Source organism: Mauremys reevesii, linkage group 9 (assembly GCF_016161935.1).
Source record: "Mauremys reevesii isolate NIE-2019 linkage group 9, ASM1616193v1, whole genome shotgun sequence".
NCBI classification, from domain to species: domain Eukaryota; kingdom Metazoa; phylum Chordata; order Testudines; family Geoemydidae; genus Mauremys; species Mauremys reevesii.
The window spans coordinates 35,911,904-35,930,482 of record NC_052631.1 but is presented as its reverse complement, the minus strand read 5'-3'; the positions used below and the strand labels follow the sequence as shown (position 1 = coordinate 35,930,482).

Here is an 18,579-nt window from a genome sequence, read left to right as displayed (position 1 = left end):
TCATCAATTACACTAGAGAGCCACAACATAAATTAGGCTGCAATATCCTGACCTATGTTGACATGTTTACAGCACTGCAACTTAACACGATACTACAATGTTATTTTGTGGGTGAGAGTCCTCATCTTCCCAGCAGCTACAACTGAATAAGGATATTCATTCTGGCCACTCACAGCAGGACCATAAGCACAGGAATAAGGGTAGTTCCCAAGAGGCAGAAGTCATGGGGGAAGGAGGGACTAAGACCATAAACTGAAAAACTAAGGTTGTAATTTTTGATCCCTCCATTCCATTCAGTAAGGAATAGGGTGGGAAATAAAAAAAAGTTTTCTGGAAACTGTGTGCTAACCAAAAGAGAGACACCTTTGGAAAGTTTTTGGAACAAACTAAAATTAAATTTGAAGACTAGGCTACATTAGTAAGGAAATTCAGTATTAGACTCCAGCCTCTAATTGGAAGTAGAGTATTTATCCAAGGCTATCAACTATTAATAGGTTGCAATATGCTCCATGAAAGTCTCTCGTATATGAAAGAGTGGTCTTCAAAGGAAGGTGTTATGACTGGTAAGTGTAGCCATGCCCTTAGAGCAGCACAGGAAAACTACTACATTGGGCACACCTCAGTTCTCCCTGTCATTAATGCTTCTAAACAAGACAAAAAAGGAGCTGAGAAGGGAAAAAAGAAAGCAAAAGATTCAAAAATGACCATTTCGGCTCCATGTAATAGTTGGGCCTGTTGGTTACATTACTGTGAATCTTTTAGTAAGATAGATCACATGATGTCTGTGTGTTCACAGTCTTCATTATTATGGGCATATTCTTTTGGTGGGCATACCATAACAGATGTTTTCACGCTAGGCTGTGGCCCATTAGCCGCCCACTGAACTTTTGCTGGTGGCTGCTCACATGGTGCTGGCTCTCCTCCTTGCTTTCAGCTGCTAAATTGCATTAAAGGATCGCTAAAAATGCTTTTAACATTTCCCTAGAGTTACCTTTCCAAATAAGCAACTTTTGTAGCTGTCACAGGGTTATTAGGCAATCATGAACAAGAGAAGAGGAGGTACATGCAAACATTAAAAATAGGTGGTGGTCAATGAGAAACTTTATGTTAAGACATGGGTCACTACAGAAAAGTTTGAGAACCTGTCTCATGTGTCTAGGATTGTTAGACTGACTAGTTCAAACCAAATAAATTCAGTTAGTTTCAATGCTTCAAAATTCTTGCAGATAGCGATGTTTAGAAAACTCAAAATGCTTTTAAATTCAAGATTACCCCATAAAAGGATTTGAATCTTCAACATATGGATATTTTACTATGCAACAATAAATCATTTAGCTGTACCCTAAACAGAAAACTGCACAGCAAAGCAATTAAGGATGGGACAGTGTGTTACAGGAAACATCAACATCGCTCATTCTTTATACCTCTGAAAATATACTCACCTTTTAGAAGGTTTCACATTTCATAAACACAGTTCCTTTAAGATTCTGTAAGTGCCAGCATTCTGCGCTGTTGTTAAGCCTTACTGGCATGCTAAGAAGCAGCAAGTAGTCTCACCCTACTCTCTAGAGGAAAGGCACTGGTAGAGGAATAAAAGGGATTCATGCCAATGTCAGGAACAGAGACTGAAAGAAAGGGGTGTTTGAATAGAAAAAAGGCCCGGGAAAGGCTAGAGAGTCTGGGATCTTGACAGAAGAAATAGAAGCAAAGCCAAAAAAGCATCAAAAGATCCAAAAGAGAGCCCTCCAACTAAGTGGGCTCAGAGGCCTATAAGAAACTAAATAAAAATATTGTATTGCCCAATAATTTCTGAAATCTTGAATTAAAGGCTGTTTTAGTACAACAGGAATAGAGGCATTGAAATCTACCCATACTCTGCTGGCACTGGACCTCAACTTTGTGCTGCAGAGATTATCTGTAAAGCTAAGAGGACTGTTTAGTCTCATTCATTTCTTGGCCCCTCAGCTGAAACTCTCAACAAAGGTCTGTATCCTGGGATAGTCCCAAAACATATGAGCCAGTGTGACTCTAGGAGACCCAAATCTCCAGCAGAAATATATTTTGGCAAGGCCACACACTGTAACCTACACAGGGACCAGTATGAACAACAACAAAAAACCAGTTACTTACCTTTTGTAACTCTTGTTCTTCAAGATGTGTTGCTCATGTCCATTCCATTCTAGGTGTGCGAGAGCCCACAGTTGTCGGAGACTTTTGCCTTAGCAGTATCCATAGGGTCAGCTGTGGCGCCCCCGGCCCCTTGAGTGCTGGGCTCATGCGTCGGTACTGCCGACCCTACACTCTCAGTTCCTTCTTGCCAGTAACTCTACCAGAGGGGTTGAAGGGCAGGTAATGGAATGGACATGAGCAACACATCTCGAAGAACAATAGTTACGAAAGATAGGTATCTGTTTTGCTTTTTTTTCCCCTTCAAGTGCTTGTTCATGTCCATTCCATTCTAGGTGGCTCAAAAGCAGTATCTATAGAGGTGGGCTCGGAGTTCAGTTTCACGACTTGCAGTACTGCCCTACCGAAGCCAGCATCATCCCAGACCTGCTGGGTAAATGCATAGTGGGAAGTAAACGTATGGACGGATGACCAGGTGGCCGCCTTGCAGATGTTCTGGATATGCACCTGGGCCAGAAAAGCCGCCAAAGAGGCCTGCGACCCGGTCAAATGGGCGGTGACAATCATCAGGAGCAGCACCTTCACTTGATCATAGCAGAAGCGAATGCAGGTGGTGATCCAAGAAGAAATTATTTGGGTGGATACAGGGTGTCCTTTCATCCTGTCAGCCACTGCGACGAACAACTGCGTAGACTTACGGAATGGCTTGGTCCTGTTGATGTAGAATATCCAACGTCCAGGGCATGCAGTCTATGCTCCTCCTCTGACTTATGCGGCTTTGAAAAGAAGACCGGTAAGTAAATGTCCTGGCTTGAATGAAACAGACCACCTTGGGCAGAAAAGCCGGGTGTGGTCTCAGCTGGATTTTGTCCTTGTAGAAGGCCATATAGGGTGGTTCTGAGGTGAGCACCTGAATCTCCAAGACTCGGTGGGCTGAAGTCACTGTGACCAGGAATGCAACCTTTCAGGACAGGAGAGAACAGGAAGCCAAAGGCTCAAAAAGTGGACCCGTGAGCTGCGACAGCACCAGGTTCAAGTCCCACAGAGGAACAGGATCCTTGACATACAGGTAGAGGGACTCAAGGCCCTTGAGGAATCTGGCCATCTGGGAGATCCTCTAGGATTGACCAGTTGATCGCAACCGACCGGTTGGTGACATACTGATGTACAGATTAGGTAGAACAAAGATCTATGAAGAACTGCTAACACTCTTGAGAATGGCAAGACAAGGCACTCCAACCTCATGGGCAGTAAGAAGGAATAAGAGGTCATAGGGTTGGCGGCGCCTAATATACCGATGCATGGGCACGGCACTCAAGAGGGCGCCACAGCTGGCCCTATGGATACTGCTAAGACAAAAGTCTCCGACAACTGTGCTTGTGGGCGCACACAAACCTAGAATGGAATTGACATGAGCAAGCAAAGAAGAAATAATTTTCTGCCAGATCAGTCTTAATCGTAGATCAATAGTACAGTTTTAAAATGGTTTGCCCACAGGCAAGGGGTCAATAATACACACCAATCTTCGTTCCAGTCATGATACAAGCAATCTAAATTCAGGAGGCTTTTTTGGGTCAGGAAGTCATAACAGGCTACAGATGTTCAGGTGAACCAAGAGAGCTCTCTACACATCACCAGTTCTGGAGTCTCTGGTGCTCCCAAGCACATCAGGATCAAATGCGTCTTTCAAGAGATGGTTAAGCTGCAGGTAATGCCATGTAGCTGGACCAAGTAGATTGTATTGTTGTTGGAGGGGTGCTTTGAATGGCAGAGACGGATTTTCTGAGATCGAGAGACCCAAATTATCCCTATATCTTTCTACACCCTCCACATAAATAGTTGATAGGTCACCCCAAAGCATGGCATCAATGTCAGTGAGAAGGGATGGAATTTGAATTTTCTAGCTAAACTGAGTCCATGTTTATCTGGTAGCCTATACTGTAGGGGACATTTTATGAGCTATGGCCTTCTCTTAGTGCTGACCATACTTTGCATCACAAGCCAGTTTTAGTAAACAATGTAGCACAATTTGAAGAACCTCCCATTAAAATATATTGTCCTTCCAGCCTTAAAAGTTTATGCAGGTTTTTTATTAAGTGATTCATAACAACAGATAAAAACTGACCATTTACGTTGTATCTCATCACAGTTGTCAGCTGCTTCTTTGTCTTGCCATCAGCACCCAGCTGAAGTATTCCCAGTACAGATGCAATCCCATGTGGAGAAACCACAATATTCTCCTGAGGTCTAGCTTTGACTATCTGATTGAAAACTTGGATTCCAATGTCAGAGCCTAGTTCCTCAAGAGATAAAGGATTGAACTGGGACCACACAGATGTTAAAGTCATGGCGGTGAAGAGGAGAAGGAAGTGCCAGTTCATGACTTCTAAACAAAAATAACCTAAAGGAGACCAAAAAAAAAAGTTAAAGACCACTTTCATGAGCATAAAAATTCTCTGCTACACTTACATGTTAACATTAGCTAAATGCAGTGTAGTTGTAGCTGGCTGTCTCTAACATTAGCTAAAGTCAGACACATGTAGTGGATGTTTTGTGAAAACTTCACATAGCTTTGCCAATAAGCCTCAAACCTCAAGTTCAGCAACCCTACCATTCCCTCCAGAAGCAGGAGAGAATGACAATTGTGCTGAGTTATATGGTTATTTTATGATGTAGGTAAAACTCCATTAAGACTTAGTCCAAGTTCAGTTATTTGCACCCTAACTGACTCTGATCCTGGTTTTAAGACATCAAATTGTCACAACACTCATACAATTGGATTTAATTAATGAATAATTAATAATATACCAATCTCCTAGAACTGGAAGGGACCTTGAAAGGTCATTGAGTCCAGCCCCCTGCCTTCACTAGCAGGACCAAGTACTGATTTTGCCCCAGATCCCTAAGTGGCTCCCTCAAGGATTGAACTCACAACCCTGGGTTTAGCAGGCCAATGCTCAAACCACTGAGCTATCCCTCCCCCATCTCTGCACTACAGAGTGCAGTACTTCTGATTAAGGCAAGTACACCATAACATCTTCACAAGGATAGTTGATGCACTTGTACACACAATAGCCAATTGTCCATCAAAAGCAGAGATGCATGTATGCACACATGATGAGGAGAAGAGATCTGAAAACAGATTTGACACCTACAGTTAACTATGAAATACAGTAGCCCAAGTTACTTTAAATTTTTATTGGTTTACTTTAGGCATAAGTGGCATTTTTCACAGAGAAGAAAGATTAGTAACATTTGCTAACTTCTCAAAAGCTGGAATTGGGTTTTTAGTTTTTCCAAATATGATTTTCTACCAAGAGTCACCCAGTTACAGCTTATAGTAAAACATAATTGCATTTGAATGGTTCTGTATTATAAATACTACCTAGCTTTTATAGAGCAGTTTTCATTTGTAGATCTCAAAGTGCTTTACAAAGGATGCCAGTATCAATCTCATTTTACAGATGGAGAAACTGAGGCACAAAGAGGGCAAGTGCTCCAAGGTCACCAAGCAGGCCAATGGCAAGCCAGGAATAAAAACCAGGTCCGAGTTCCAACCCAGAGCTCTATCCATGAGACAACATTGCTTTCCTATGAAGCACAGAGGTTATAAAATAGATGCGTCATTGAATACAACTTGATATGGATAACTTGGTCCAGCATAATTTATGGAGTAACTGATCACCTTTTTTCCCTCTTGCATCTTTGAAATGCATCATCCTACTTGCATATTTGAAGGGCTCGGATTTTTCGGATGTTAATAATGCTCTACTGCATCATCCTTACTCTCTTTTGAGGTCTTAGTTGTTCCAACTGTAAAACCTTCTTTTCCTTCACAGTAGGAGGCTTGTTTATTATTTGCACTAATACAGACTAGTGTGTATTCCAAAAACTACTTAGAAGGCTCCAAAGCAGTAGCCCTTGAACATACAAAAGTCACTAGTTACCTGGTTCACTGAAGACAAGTTATAAAAATCATTATTTAATAAGTCTTTATATACACTCAATTAAAACTCAGATAATTTGTGCAATTCTGGCAATGTCCCAAATCAGCATTGTATTGAAATTTGTATAGTCATTTACATTAGGGCAAAGGGATTACAAAGTGGGTGTAAAACTCTACAAGGTCAGAATGGTAAGTTTGTACCCATCTTACATGAGTCTAAATGATCACACGAAGCGCAAAGCAACAACCAACAATGTACTTGAACAACAGTGTACTTGAAGTCTGCTATAATCTTGGAAATGGAAAAACCAGAAATGTTGTATTTGTCAAGGCTATATCATAGTTCAAGGGACATTATTCAATCATGGTTTGCTCCTGTACTGTATACGGAACCAAGGCACAATTTAAATGCACCCAAGAATAGTCATGACCCAACCTAATCCCCCAGCACAATTGTATTTGTAGTGTAGATGTATCCAGAGAGAACTTCATGGGTCTTGGTTTATTAAGTTATCTAGAAGAGGAATTCAGATTCAATATACTGTATGCATGCATGTTACAGTCCTTAGTTTTGAGAGGAGATAGCTTTTTTTATTTTAGGATTTGGAAAACTGTTTGCCTATGTTGGTTTTAACTTCTTGCCTATCAACACAGTCGTGGCCCTTTAAACTTAAACTTGTAACTTTTTTTTGAAAAATTGTATAACCTTAACCTTAAAAAGGATTGATGTATAAACAACTATTAGTTTGCAAAAAGGTGAGTTGGAGCTCTCTGAGCATACTGCAGACTAAACTGGATTTGAACAGTAGCAGTTGACAGAATTTTTAAGGGAAACTACAGAGGTAACTGAGATCCTATCTATCCACATCACAATACAACCATGTTAGTTACAACACAGTTGATAGCAATAATCTAGTACAGTTTCCTTGACCCGTACAGGTAAGATTTTTTCCCCCTTGTTCTCCTCCCCTGAGAACCATGATATAGGCTAGAGCTGAACCAATTATAGGGAAAATTATTCAATCAATCAGATGAACTAGAAGCTGAATTTCAATCCATTGTGTTGACTATTAGTTTTGTTTATGAACATTCTTACTAGTAGGGTTTATTTGTACTAATATATTTGTAAACAAACCTAAGTGTCAAATTTTGTTTTGGCTAGGTGAGGAAGTAATAGACTTCCTTTTCAAAGTTTGTCCAGAACAAGGAGGAGGAGTGGTGGTGAAGGTGTTGTTTCTTTGAGTTAAGTCACTACGTCCTGCCATTTGTAGGCAAGCCAGGTTATGACAATTAAACTATGCTGGTAATGCCCATGTTAAGGTTGCCTCCTGGCCTATGTGCCTCTTTCTGATTGTGCGGAATAGGCAAATGACAAAAAACAGCAACTCAGTAAATGCACTTGGTAGATAGGTGAAACAGTGATGTAAATGGAACAAGATGAAGTGTCTGAACAATACATTGTCACTGAACATTATTGCCAAAACCCTAAACCAAAGCTTTTGCATTAACACATTTAAACAATATTAACAGGACATCAGATTTTACCCTTTGCAGGACTATGCAAAAACTCTAATCAGAGGCAATTAAATAAACCAGTTAAGGATATTGCTGCAATCTGCATGGCTTGGGACTGTGCATGTAAATGCCAATATGCAATTACTCTTAAACTGGATCCCAGAACTAATTATACAACAGGTAATTTTATTTATTTCTTTATTTAACAATTATGTGCCAGGCAAGGCCTGACCTCAAGGGGCTTGGTAAAGAAAGAATTTAAAATATTCTAAAAATTCCCTAATCCTGTCAGCCTAGTTCCTCCCAGCTCCACAAACTGTCCTGACCCTCTCTCTGAGAGAAGCAAGAAACCAGGATGGGTGTAATGACAGCCCTGTTTTCTGCATTCATCCAATCAGGGAACAGAAACAATACCATGTGACAAAAATGACTAGTCTTGGCAGATATGGCACAAGTACTGTTCACATCTATATGCTCAAATATGTTCATATAGACTAATCAATTAGAAATGCACAAATATGGAAAAATGAATTTGCTTGTGAACAGAAAAATGGACTAGCTCATCAGATAAACTGTTATAAATAGCTCACAAAGGTTTAAGATGACGCCAATATTTTTCTTCCATAGTGTTTAAGCATGAATGTAGCAGCTTGCAGCAAATACAGAAGAGAGACCTTAATATTGATTTTCCATGTTCTCAGAGTCAAGTCAGGTTTGTTTTTTGCTTTTGTGATTCAGTGAACAATTTACAACTCCACCAGAGAGGTCATTTGGGGCCATCTGCCTGTCCCAAGTCAGGGTAAAGGAGGAGGGTTGGGCGTGGGGCTAGCAACTCCACCCTGTAAAAATCAGCTTGCTACAGAAACGCCAACAATAGAGTTAACAGAGACTTTTAGCCTGGAAAAAGAAGGGTCTTCAACTCGAAGATGCATGACGCTGGGTGGTGAAAGCCGCGAGGAAGCCACTAAGCCGATCACCCTTCTTGCAGCCAGGAGGATTACCATCGGCACATGGAACGTGAGGACCATGTACGAGTCAGGAAAGACGGCGCAGGTTGCAGCAGAGATGAGGAGCAACAACCTGACCCTACTAGGCATTAGCGAGACAAGATGGACGCAAGCTGGACAGAGACGACTGTTGACAGGAGAGCTGTTGCTGTATTCAGGACATGAAGAGAGCGACGCACACCACACACAGGGAGTAGGCTTCATGTTGTCCAAGCTGTATGGAGCTGAAACCTGGAGGACAACCAAAACAACCACCAGGAAGATCCAGACCTTCATTAATAGCTGCCTCAGAAGGATTCTCCAGATCCGCTGGCCAGACACCATCAGTAACATCCACCTCTTGGAGAGGACCCATCAACTCCCAGCAGAGGAAGAAATTAGAAGGAGAAGGTGGGGCTGGATAGGACATACACTACGCAAACAGCCAACCAACATCACCAGACAGGCACTGCAGTGGAACCCCCAAGGCAAGCGGAAAAGAGGCCGCCCAAGAAATACCTGGCGACGCGACCTTCAGGTTGATAGCAAAAAAATGGGCTATACCTGGAACCAGCTAGAGCGAATGGCCCAGGATAGAAGACTATGGAGATCTGTTGTTGGCGGCCCATACTCCGGTTGGGGTGACGGGCATGAATGATGAATGAACAATTTACAGTCTCTCTCATGTAAACTCCCCCAGATGTAACACCATCCCTGCCTAGCCTCCCTTGTTAAGACAGAGAAAAATGCACTGAAATGGTAAAGGGTTGGGCTTAGCAGGTGTCTACTTACTAAATGAAAGTTTTGCAAAGTAATGAGCATGTGAAAAACAAGTTTGTCCCCTGCCCCATCCCCCCCAGCAGCACCCCTGGGGGAGACTCAGTGCCCCGCCCTATTCCCCTATCAGCGCCCCTGGTCTAGCGAAGGATATGGGTCTGGTCCAGTTTGGTCTGGGGAGGGATTTGGGTTTGGTTCAGTTTGGGCTTGGGAGGGATGTGGCTCTGGTCCAGTTTGTAGGATTCAAACTGGGGAGGAATGCAGGACGGGTCCAGTTTGGTCTGGGGAGGGATGTGGGTCTGGTCCAGTTCAGGGGGTTCAGTCTGGGGAGGGATGCAGGTTGGGTCTGATTTGGTGGGTTGGCCTGGTCTTTTGGGGGCACAGCTGGTCCTGATCCTAATCTCTGTGCTACAACTCTCAACCAAGAGACAATTAAAATGCCATAAGCTAGTGATTTTATGAGGGGTGCCTCTGCCCATGAATGCTACAGAAAACATCTTTATGTTAATGCCTTAGTGAATACCAGCGTTTAGAATGATCAATGGCATGTTGATTTACTTAATTAGTCCAAACAAATTCAAAGTACCACCCACATTTAACTCTAGTTGGAAGTTAAGGTACTGTACATTTAAAAATTACCTGTAAGAGCAACAATGTGGTATGCATGCTCTTCAGCTGGTTAAAAAGATACAGGACATACTCCTTTGAGTTTTCACATCCCAATTCAATACCATACTTGTTTTGTGTGCACATGCGCTTGTTCATTCTCTCTCTCTCGCTCACACTAAATGTCAATGTTAATTTCTATACTGATATATTTCCCTTCCCCCACTACACACTTGGACACAAGAGGTCAAAGGAATTGCAATGTTTTGGAGCCACCAATCTATCTCAATCTCCTGAGAACATGTCAAATTCACTCATCCTCATACAGTGGACAGCACAAATTCAGAGATCTCTCCAGTCCCCAAATATTTCTAACTTAGTTCTCTTTAGTTTAGTCAGAGTTTTCCTATTCAGAAAGTGCTAAAATGGCCAGGAATCAAGAAGAGTGTAAGACACTCTTAGAGTCAAGGTCCAGACTCTAGAGAAAATAATAATAATTTTTTATTATTATTATTTTCTCTAGAGTCTGGACCTTGACTATACCTTGACCAAGAAATTTGGACCTTGACAAAAAATAATGGTCTTGCTCTTACAGTAGGGGTAGTCAAACAATAGGCTCTTCTGATGGCAGGACATTCTAGGCTAGTTGAGTCTCTCATGCCAACCCTTTGAAGAGTCACATGATGAGTCTGAGGCTGTAAACCATCCCCACAGCAGCAAGGAACAAGTCTGCCAGCCAAGTATTTTTGCACCAGGTAGGCAACAGTAATGCACAAGCAAATTAGGGCTCCCTTATTTTTTCCTTTTTATTATTCAATGCCTTTATTGCAGCTACAGAGCATCTGGACACAGGTAAACAGTGGACGACAAACATAATAAATCAGTTGTGTTAAGATGAAAAACCCACAGTTAAAATCTGCCATTTAAGCTAAATATATCCTCCTGAAAGAACCATAAAGTGCAACTATTAAAGGGGTCAGATCACTGGAGAATGACTTTTCTATCCCAATGTATCCTTGCCATGATGTAGTAATTTATAACACAAGAGAAAACAATTCCAATTTGCCATTTAGATCCACATGAACTACTGGCAGGATGACTGAATCCTTCCAAGAAGAGCTACAGAGTTAAAGCCTATGGGAATTTTGCTTGAATAAAGATTACACCATCAGGCCCAAAAACGAATTCTTTAGGGAATCCGAAGCACTACAAACTTTTGCCAGGATACCAGATATTTTATTTCAAGTTAATATTTTTACAAAGCTCGAATGCCTGAAGCTAAAGACAGAAGTTTTACCATAAAGTGCAACTATTAAAGGGGTCAGATCACTGGAGAATGACTTTTCTATCCCAATGTATCCTTGCCATGATGTAGTAATTTATAACACAAGAGAAAACAATTCCAATTTGCCATTTAGATCCACATGAACTACTGGCAGGATGACTGAATCCTTCCAAGAAGAGCTACAGAGTTAAAGCCTATGGGAATTTTGCTTGAATAAAGATTACACCATCAGGCCCAAAAACGAATTCTTTAGGGAATCCGAAGCACTACAAACTTTTGCCAGGATACCAGATATTTTATTTCAAGTTAATATTTTTACAAAGCTCGAATGCCTGAAGCTAAAGACAGAAGTTTTACTTTTGCTGCTAACCCTCTGTCTAGTCCTGCCGGAGAAATGCTCAACAAACTTGTAAATCTTGGTTGAGACTGGCTGTGCTGCATAGAACTGTTCCTTCAAAGCAGTAAGACCAGAATCTAGCTGCATAGTGATGCAAGGCAGAGCAGGATGAATCCATAAAGAATATGTTGCCACGACTGCTAGTAGCAGTTATATCCTGTTGGCAAGTTCTTCTTCACACTAGTTAAAGGCTGTTCACAACTCTTCAATTGCCTAAAATTCTCAGGCTCTTATCTCATCTCCTTGCCCACTAAAGTTGCCAGCCTCATGCACCATTAGTCTCCTTCTTTTAGTCCTCTTTTTCTGTTCCGTCTCTAGGCATGCCGTCTACCACCATGGTTCATCAGCTCTATGCATTCAAAATTCTTTTCTTTCACAATGCTCACCAAATGTGGGCAAATCCAACCAAAACCTCAAAGATATAAGACAACATTTATCCTTCTTTGGGGCTTTCCAGTGTCCTCTCAGTGTTATTTCCTCCCTTTTGTCTTTTAGGTATTCAGTACTCTGGGACAGGGAATGAGAAAATAGGGGCTCGTATGCCACCCAAGGACATTATTGTTGCCTAACAAATTGTTGCTTAACAAATGACAATCACTAGCCTTTCAGATTTGCCTGATTTGAAAAAAAATAGGTGCAGTAGATTTATCTTGCTGCATCTCTTAAATTACATTGTTTACTACTCAGTAGCTGGAAGATTTAGTATGTGTAAAATGTTGCTAAGAAAAGCTGATTGCTAGCTTTTAGAATGTTTTAAAATAGTTATGTCACTTACTACTATATTAATCTTAACAGGGATAATAGCTTGCTGGCTGCATAAATTGGTTTAGTACATGCAGATCAATATATTTTCTTTGAACAATTTGGAAAGCTAAAGGATTTCTGCCTCAGACTTTTTACTGCGCTGCAAACCACATGATATACTATGTAGTAACTAAGAACAGTATTGTATTACCGTATGCTAGGAGACACAGTCATGGATCAGGATCCCACAGTGCTAGGCGTTGTACAAACAAAGAAAAAGAAGATGGCCCCTACCTCAAGGAGCTTACAACCTAAGTATAAGACAAGTGACAACAGATGAATATAGATAGACAGGGCAGTATGAAGATAACAACATTACCTGCTGCATGGGGGAGTTGTGAGGATAAATACGTTAAAAGATTGTGAGACTCCCATTACTATAGTAATAGCAGCAATGTAAGTACCCAGGAGAGGTTAAAATGGTGTGCGATATTGCTTATGAGCCCTTATTTGAATAAACACACTCACAGACCCATAGATTTTAATGTCAAAAGGAACCAATATGATCATCTAGTCTGACCACCTTCACATTGCAGGCCACAGAACTCACCTACTGCTGAGATAGACCAACCTCTGGCTGAGTTACTGAAGTTCGCAAATCATGGTTTAAAGACTTCAAGTTACAGAGAATTCACCATTTACACTAGTTTAAACGTACACATGCCACATGCTACAAAGGAAGACCAAATACCCCCAGGATCTTAGCCAATCTGACCTGGAGGGAAAATTCCATCCTGATCCCCAAAATGGTGATTGGTTAGACCCTGAGCATGTGGGCAAGACCCACCAGGCAAATACCTGGAAAAGAATGCTTTGTAGTAACTCAGAGCCCTCCCCATCTAGTGTCCAGTCTCTAGCAATTAGGGATTGCTGAAAAGATTAGGGAAAGACACCTCTGTTTACAAATGTTTCCAAGATATTTAAACAGCCCCATTTTAATTAATCTGGCTATTTTGTATGTTATCACTAATGACTTAATCCTACCAGTTTTCCATAGCCTCTAGGAAAGGCAAGATCTGAATTTCCAGTGTAAACAAAAACCTCACATCTTTCAAGACTTCATATGCATCACAATAAACCAGAGGCAAAAGTCTCTCACCTCCCCTCACTTCTCTGCAGATCCCCTTTAATTAGACCCAAAAAAGGTGTTACCTGGTTCAAAATCCAGCCAGAACTGAAGACCCCCATTTCAACTCTCTACACCACCTAACGAAGACTACGTAAATTGGTATGTCTGGCTAACCTACCCCAGAAGCGACCATGTGAATGCTCACTAGGAAATACTTGTGATTTAATGAAAAATTATCACTTGAAATCTAACTATATTTTGACTCTTACCAGGTTATAGTCCTGATAGTGACCAGGCACAGGCCAGGATCAAAAAATCTGGCAACCACACCATTCCCTTGAAAGTCAATGGAGCCCAACTATATACATGATGGAACTACTGAAGCACCATAGCCTCATTCAGTCAGGAAGTCTGACACAGTGATCACAAAAATAATAAATTGTGTTATTTTCCATCTTTTCCCCTTAATCTCTAGGACTTTTGGGGGGGGGGCAGGAAATCACACAAAGTTCATGTAAGTGTCACAGCCAGTGATAAAGATTTTGGGGATAACTTATCTAACCTCTCTTTACCACATTCCACACCCACATTGAGGTGGGTGGGTGGCGGGGTGAGAGATTCTGTTAGCGAAGGAGAAATTCACAACTATCCAGTCTGTTGCCTCTGATGGGATTCCAAGAAGATGCTGATAGCAAGTGGGGCCAGGTTGAGGTTTCAGTCTTGATGATATATGGGGCATGGCTTGGTCTACACTAAAGAATTAGGACAACATAAGGCAGCTTATGCCGACCTAATTATGTCAGTATCTAGACCAGTGCTTCTCAAAGCCGGTCCGCCGCTTATGCAGGGAAAGCCCCTGGCGGTCCGGGACGGTGTTTACCTGCCGCATCCGCAGGTAAACCAGTGGGAGCCGCATCCGCAGGTAAACCAGTGGGAGCCAATTGCAGCTCCCACTGGCTGTGGTTTGCCGCTCCAGGCCAATGGGGGCTGCGGAAAGGGCACCCAGCACATCCCTCGGCCCACGCTGCTTCCCACAGCCCCCATTGGCCTGAGGCCGGCAAAGCCAGTGGGAGCCGCGATTGGCCAAACCTGCGGACTCGGCAGGTAAACAAACCATCCCAGACCACCAGGGGCTTTCCCTGCACAAGCAGCGGACCGGCTTTGAGAAGCACTGATCTAGACTACAGCCTTGCTCCCACCAATTTAAGTGCCCTACAACACCGACACAGTAACTCCACCTCCATGAGAGGCATAGGGCTTATGTTGGTGTAGTTAGGGAGACACAGTGTCAGTGTACATATTGAGTCCCTGACATCGGCAGTTGGCTGGAGCCCTGAAACAGACAAGAAAGCCAGCTCCACAGGTGGGCTGCTTCCGGGTCTCCGCTCCAAGCCCAGCTGCTACCCAGGGTTCCAGCTGAGGCTAACACCTGGGCTCTGCACTGGGAGCCCTGCTGCACACCAGGGTCCTGGCTCCCCACCAGGAGCACAGCTGCTGACTGGACTTCAGGCCTGGATCTCCCAACCTGAGGTGCAGCTGAGCTCCCGACAGAGAGCTGCGAGCCCTGGCTCTCAGCCCCCCACACTGCTCCCATGAGTCAGTGGAAGCGCTCCTGGTGAGGACGTGCACCACTGACAGAAGGAGGGTAATGTGGACATCAGCCACCACAGTAATTACTGAGGTGGCTGTAAGTCAACCTAACAAAGGTTTACTTAAGATTGTTGTGTAAACCTGCCCTTATGCTATATTAAAACCAAACCAAGACAAAATGAGGAGTGAGGATTCTCTCCAGTAAGAATTAAGAAATCCTAGTATCTTTTTTTCCTAAGACTGCTGGTTGACTTAGTAATATTGTGAAGATCCTTGCAGTTAAATAAGCTAGGATTTTTTTTTTTTTAAATAAAAAGCTTAATCTAACTGGCGCTTGTAACATTTAGACCATTCACAAGTTATCATACAAGCATAAATGGCTTCATATATACTGCTGCATGCCAACATGTTAAATCATCCTGTGACTAGTTTTTAGAGAATGTGCATTCAGAAAGAAGTGTTGTTGTAGCCATGTTGGTCCCCGGATATTAGCATGATAAGGTGGATGAGGTAATATCTTTGTATACCTCATGTGTATCTCACCAACAGAAGCTGGTCCAATGAAAGGTATTACCTCACCCACCTTGTCTCATGTAGAAACAAGTTATTTCTAACCTGTATTATGAACAGACCAAAAAAAGGCACATTTTAAAAAGTGGAACAAATTTTTGGAAGCTACCCTTTCTGGTTACATGCAAACTTTCCTTAATAAGGATCCCTCTGGACACAGACTATACACATGCATCTGACGAAGTGGGTATTCACCGACGAAAGCTCATGCTCCAATACGTCTGTTAGTCTATAAGGTGCCACAAGACTCTTTGCTGCTTTTACAGACTATACACAGTGATCATCACAAGGAGGGTGGAGGGGGGATTTCTTGGTTTTTTTTTAAAAAACACAGAATATTCAATAGATCAGGTTTATAAATGAAAGTGGTCATATAAGGTTAACTTTGGAGTCATGATTTGATTATCTTGACTGCATGCCTCTCCTTTTGGAGAGTTTATTTTCACTCCAATGTACCACAATGTCCAGTGGTGACTAATCTGCTTTTTAAGTGATAAAAATGAAGACATCCAATAGTGGGACTGTCTCCACCAACCCTGTTACTGAAATTCTACATAGTCTTGCAAAAAATCAGCATAAAAATGTATTAACCCAGGTACAATTAAACTCACCCATCCTTCCAGTGATAAAAACTGAGGGTACCTTACTTGCTCAGGAAAATAAAAAGTAAAATAACTTGCCACAAGCAAGTTGGTTTTGGTAGTTAGTTTATTATTGCGAGCAGGAAGATTATTAAATGTACCAAAAAAAGACTCCATTCTTGGGAAACCATTACTATAATTTCTAGGTAGAAGACACAAGGTTAAGAATGCACTGAATTTTTTCTTAAGACCCTTTCTCTCCTCCATTCAGGTACTATTGGAGATTCCTCCTCACTTATCCATGAGGGATTATAGCAGGCCATTCTTTATTACAGAGATGTAAAAGCGTTTGCAAAAAGGTGGGCCTTGCACCATGCTCCTGGCCAGGCTTACAACCATTACAATGGAATTCTTTAGGAAAGTGCCCTCTGCTAAGAATGCTCTGCCCTCTTTTCCCCATCAGATGGAATTTTTCAGTGGTTCTCAAACTGTGGATCGGGACCCCAAAGTGGGTCTCAACACCGCTTTAATGGGGTCATCAGGGCTGGCATTACACTTACTGGGGCCCAGGGCCAAAGTCTAAGCCCCACTGCCCTGGGCGGCGGGGCTCAGGCTTCAGGCCCCTCGCCCTGGGTGGAAGCCCTTGGGCTTCAGTTTTGGCCTCCCCGCCTGAGCTAGTGGGGTTTGGGAGGGCTCAGACTTCGATTCCCCCCTCCTGAGGTTGTTTAGTATTTTTTGTTGTGAGAAGGGGGGCGCAGTGCAGTGAAGTTTAAATACTCCAACAGTTCTCAAAGCAAGGGAGCCAAGTACATCCACAATAAAATAGGGAACCCCCAGAATGGGCACAGAATTCATGTGATGAACTCTTGGGGGGGGGGGAACCTCTCTCTTGCTCAGAAAGTACCATTATTCAAATTAAAGTTTCCACATATTTATCTTCATCCCCAACTAGATTAAAATGCAGTAATCTAATCTGGCAATAGTAAAAAGCATGACCATAGTGGCTAAAGCCTCTTCTGACTAGTTAAATCTCTCATGGCACCATTGTGTATAAACAGGAAAAGCAACAGGACCAATCAGACCCCCAAACTGTATACTTCCCTCTGGGGACAAGGCTGATGTTCCTTCTAGTTCCTCAAAGCAGGAGTTCAAGTCTGAGGCAGCTATTTAGCTCTGGTTCTAAAACCTTTGAGACAAATGAACTAAACTGGTTAGAGAAAGGCAAATAGTTTTCATCCTAGGTGATTTCCTCCCCTCCACTAACAGAGAAGCTGGCCACAGCCCTGATTGTGGCTGCTGAAAAGAAAAGGCAAGCTATTTGCGCTGTGTAGTAGATCCAACCATTATTGTATTGTATAAAGGACCAATCAGTATTGTTTACCCAGATGTGCCAAGGACTGCACACACACTCAGGAACACATGGTGTCTGAAAAGCTAGGCTCCTCCAGTATATTGGTGGCACTGGAATACATGATATCTCAACTGCTCTAAGCAGTCAAAAATTAATGAGAGCAGGAGATGGGTATAAGTCTTGTGGCAAGGAACTACTCCTCACAATGTTGTAAACTGTCTATAAGAAATAATCAAAACCAACTTTGAGCTGCAGTTGTAAGAGAAGCACTGTCATGCATGCAATCAGCAGCACTATATGGCCAACTGTATCAAAGGCTTCTAAAAGGTCCTGAAGTATAAGCATGAAAGTTTGTTTTGTTCATATCCATAAGAAAGTTCTTAATCCATATCAGATGCATCAATGCAGTGTCCTAGACCTTCCACTGTAGGTACTTGCAAGCATAACAAAAACAAGATTTTTATTTAGGAGTGTTTTCTATGTACACTAAGACTTTTTATACCTCTGCTTTGTAAAGTAAAAATCTGCTTTGCTATTATGTGAAAATGTCATCTGAAACATCCATAATTGAAGAACAGGGCAGGACAGGCATGCATTGATACAGAAAGCTAGCACAGGACTTATTTGTATTATCACATTACTGCCTTGGTTACAAGGCTACTAACTTCATTCACAACAAAATGCACATATCTTTCTTTATACCACACCGCAACCCATATAGTACAAATTAATTCTTTCAAGAATGATTAAGATTGCCCAATATTTCCCACTGTAAGGCCACTGTTTTCAGTTGCTTATAAACCTCACCAATTTTAATAGTTGGAGCTGAAATTTTCCATGCCAGAGTCTGCCTGAGGCTGATTTATTTATTATTAATTATTATTATTTCAGCCACTTCCAAGAATGAGGCTTAGCAAAAATACATTGTTTTGCCCATGTTATTTTTTTTTAAATTGAGACCTTTTCTTTTAAATG

General features: G+C 42.0%; 1 protein-coding gene across 2 annotated transcripts in view; it reads right to left on the bottom strand.

The window, feature by feature from the left end:
* Positions 1-18,579, bottom strand: part of SERPINE2 (serpin family E member 2) — a 36,755-nt gene that overhangs the window by 12,020 nt on the left and 6,156 nt on the right. For both annotated transcript variants that reach the window (XM_039489577.1, XM_039489578.1), the window contains exon 2: positions 4,253-4,528. In XM_039489577.1, coding sequence (XP_039345511.1) covers positions 4,253-4,508 — 256 coding nt within the window. In that variant the 5' untranslated portion in view covers positions 4,509-4,528. The remainder of the gene's footprint in view (positions 1-4,252; positions 4,529-18,579) is intronic.